This window comes from Hippocampus comes, unplaced genomic scaffold, assembly GCF_001891065.2.
Source record: "Hippocampus comes isolate QL1 unplaced genomic scaffold, H_comes_QL1_v1.1 scaffold130, whole genome shotgun sequence".
In the NCBI taxonomy this organism is placed as follows: Eukaryota; Metazoa; Chordata; class Actinopteri; order Syngnathiformes; family Syngnathidae; genus Hippocampus; species Hippocampus comes.
In genome coordinates, this window is record NW_017842057.1 from 88369 (window position 1) to 90947 (window position 2579).

Below are 2579 nucleotides of genomic sequence, written 5' to 3' on the forward strand. Positions count from 1 at the left end.
TTTTGTCCCAGTAATTTCAGTGTTTTTTTTTTTTTTTTTTTTTTTATGAAAACATTCATCCACAGTAACATTTGTAAGGTGAGAAGTGGCCTAGACCATCAAAGCTGTTGACCATTGATCATGTCCATTCATGGGAAAGCCCAATTGATTTAGTGCCTAATACATTAGGCAATGGAATTACTCTGAACTGTAAATGATAGTGTTCCTGATTTCTTTTGACACTGATCTTTACCTCAATGAATTGATTCAGCTCATTTTTTGTTTGCACATTGTATTTTTGTGCAAATGTGGACAGAAGCCACAGTTTCTGACAGTTGACATTTGTCGCTGCTTGTTGTCTGTCCTCTACCCATCTCGTTTTACTTTTCGCTTCATCTGTAGGCACCACGGAACACTGAGAACAAGAAACTGTGAGCCACATCTGATTTTGTGATTCGTTACCAGAAAGGGGGTTTCAGGTGAGCCCTTTTCATCTTTTGCTTGATGATGAGTCATTCAAATGTGGGTTTTTTTTTAATGCTGAATGTCTCGGAAATAGCAGATGCTTTGTGTTACGCTAAAGACATAAAGAAAATGCTACAGGATAACAAAAATACATTGTTTCTATTGAAAGGGTGAATATACAATTTCTTGTCAACTGGTTTTAATATGCCACTTTGACACAATAATGTCAATACAGTATTAGCTAGAGACAAAATTAATTTTAAAAATAGGATATGGTGTAAACAGTTGACAAGAAAATACTGTTAGCGTTTAATATGTGCAGCTTTTGCTTGAACTTGGACAGCGAATTATGTTTTCAATGCAATTCTTCTGTGTTTCGAAAACTGAAAATAAGTACATGAGGTTCGCTCACAATTATTGACATTTCAGGATACTCGGAGCATAATGAAGTTGAAACAAAGTTGAGTGGGCAAACTCAAGGAATCATGTGTAACTGGGGACTGAATAGGTCACAAGTGCTCATGGTGTTTATGGCTCAATGTCACCATATCAAACACTATTGTGGTGTAAACACACTGGCACCAAAGAGAGCAGCCTTCTCTATTTTTCTGTCAAACACATCTCTGTTGTTCCGGGGACCCTAATCTGAAGTGCTTGCGATCTCGCAGAATTAAGGAATGGATCGCTCCTGTGTAAACCGTTTAAAAAACCTGATGATATTTCTCAACTTCCTGTGCTGGGTAAGTGCTGAAAATGGCAAGTTTATCCTCTGAATCTTCTGATACTTGTCAATTGAATTCAAACTCCAAATGGGACGGCCACAATGAAAACGTAAGGTGTTGTTTCCTGTCTGTGCTGGAGCTATGTGGCGCGTTTGTGGTTGCCTTTGGGATATTTCAGGCCATACACTCCAAGTTTGCATCTCTAGTCACCACTTTCTGGCCCATCTACCCCGCCAACACCCTGGTGGTCACCGGTACGATTGTTACCTGCGTGTGTTATCTGGGTGTGCTTGGAGCCATGAAGGAGAATCGCTGCCTTCTCGTCAGCGTGAGTATAAATCCTGATGACATATCCTCACTAGTCATGGGCTAAGCCATGGGTGTCAAACGCAAGGCCTGGGGGCCAGATCTGGCCCGCCACATTGTTTTATGTGGCCCCAGAAGGCAAATCATGTGTCGGCGTCAATGTTTATTGCGAAAATGCCAACATTGCAAATTGTCTTCACTTTTAATAGCATTGAGAGATTGCAAGGAATTTTTGTTACAATGCCCCTTTCAAAATAAAATGAATTAAATAAATAGCTGATGACATTTGGGGTGGAGGGGATTCTGTTGTATATACTGTATGTGATAATATGAGGGATCATATATGGGTTGAAAGTCATAATGGCTATCCAAGGAAAAGTATAACTACGATGTGGCCAGTGACAAAAATCACACTCCTGGTCTAAGCCGAGGTACAACACAACAATGTAACTAGAGTCAGTGCAAGAAATGCTTCACAAAAGTAGTGATGTACTATTTTGACACTATCATTGAGATACTGAGACGGCAAAAGTCGTGAATGACTGCTCTGGCCTAGGCATATGCATGAACTGATAAAACATGTTCGAATGAGAGGTGAAATGTCTTTTGTAAGACAACCAGGGCAATTCAAGGTAGAGGCTAATGGACGATATATTATGAGCTTAGATTCAAGCGTATATTTTAATGTAATGCCTCGGTTGAAGACAATCCCATTATTTCCCTCATAGTCTCATCTAAATGGTTAGGATTTGTGGTTTTCACCCAGCCTGGTATGGGACCATGATTGTGTTTGATTCAAATCCTGCAGCAGACCAACATACAATATCGAGAATTTGGGAGGAAAGGTCCGAGCTTGCTTCCTGAGTAGGTGTCCCAAAGCAAGGCACTAAACACTCACAAAAATGTCATGGGTGTGAAGTCAAAACACAAAACTCACACCATAGCAATATCAATGCTTTATGGTTATGACCACAATAATAAGCCCCTCGGGTCTCTCTGTTTAGTTTGTTATTGTTTCAAACCATTTGACCACGAGAAAGAGCCCTGTCTCTTTATTTGTCCCTGCTGTGGTTTTTTTTTTTTTTTTTTTTTTTGTTTTTTGGTCTA

At 39.7% G+C, this 2579-nt stretch overlaps 1 protein-coding gene and 1 long non-coding RNA gene across 6 annotated transcripts in view; one reads left to right on the top strand and one right to left on the bottom strand.

Annotated features, from left to right (window-relative positions):
• The window catches only part of LOC109510500 (leukocyte surface antigen CD53-like), a 17011-nt gene that overhangs the window by 2159 nt on the left and 12273 nt on the right, over window positions 1-2579 (top strand). Inside the window, exons 1-3 of one of the 5 annotated variants that reach the window (XM_019860847.1) lie at window positions 385-458; window positions 1113-1184; window positions 1306-1494. In XM_019860847.1, coding sequence (XP_019716406.1) covers window positions 1122-1184; window positions 1306-1494 — 252 coding nt within the window. In that variant the 5' untranslated portion in view covers window positions 385-458; window positions 1113-1121. Of the gene's footprint in view, window positions 1-384; window positions 459-797; window positions 1185-1305; window positions 1495-2579 lie in introns of those variants that run through there. The other 4 variants (XM_019860848.1, XM_019860849.1, XM_019860846.1 and 1 more) reach the window with 4 other exon arrangements.
• On the bottom strand, window positions 6-473 carry LOC109510501 (uncharacterized). The gene is made up of 2 exons (XR_002167132.1): window positions 396-473; window positions 6-156 (listed from the first exon to the last, which is right to left on the bottom strand). It is a non-coding gene; the product is annotated as an uncharacterized LOC109510501 (long non-coding RNA).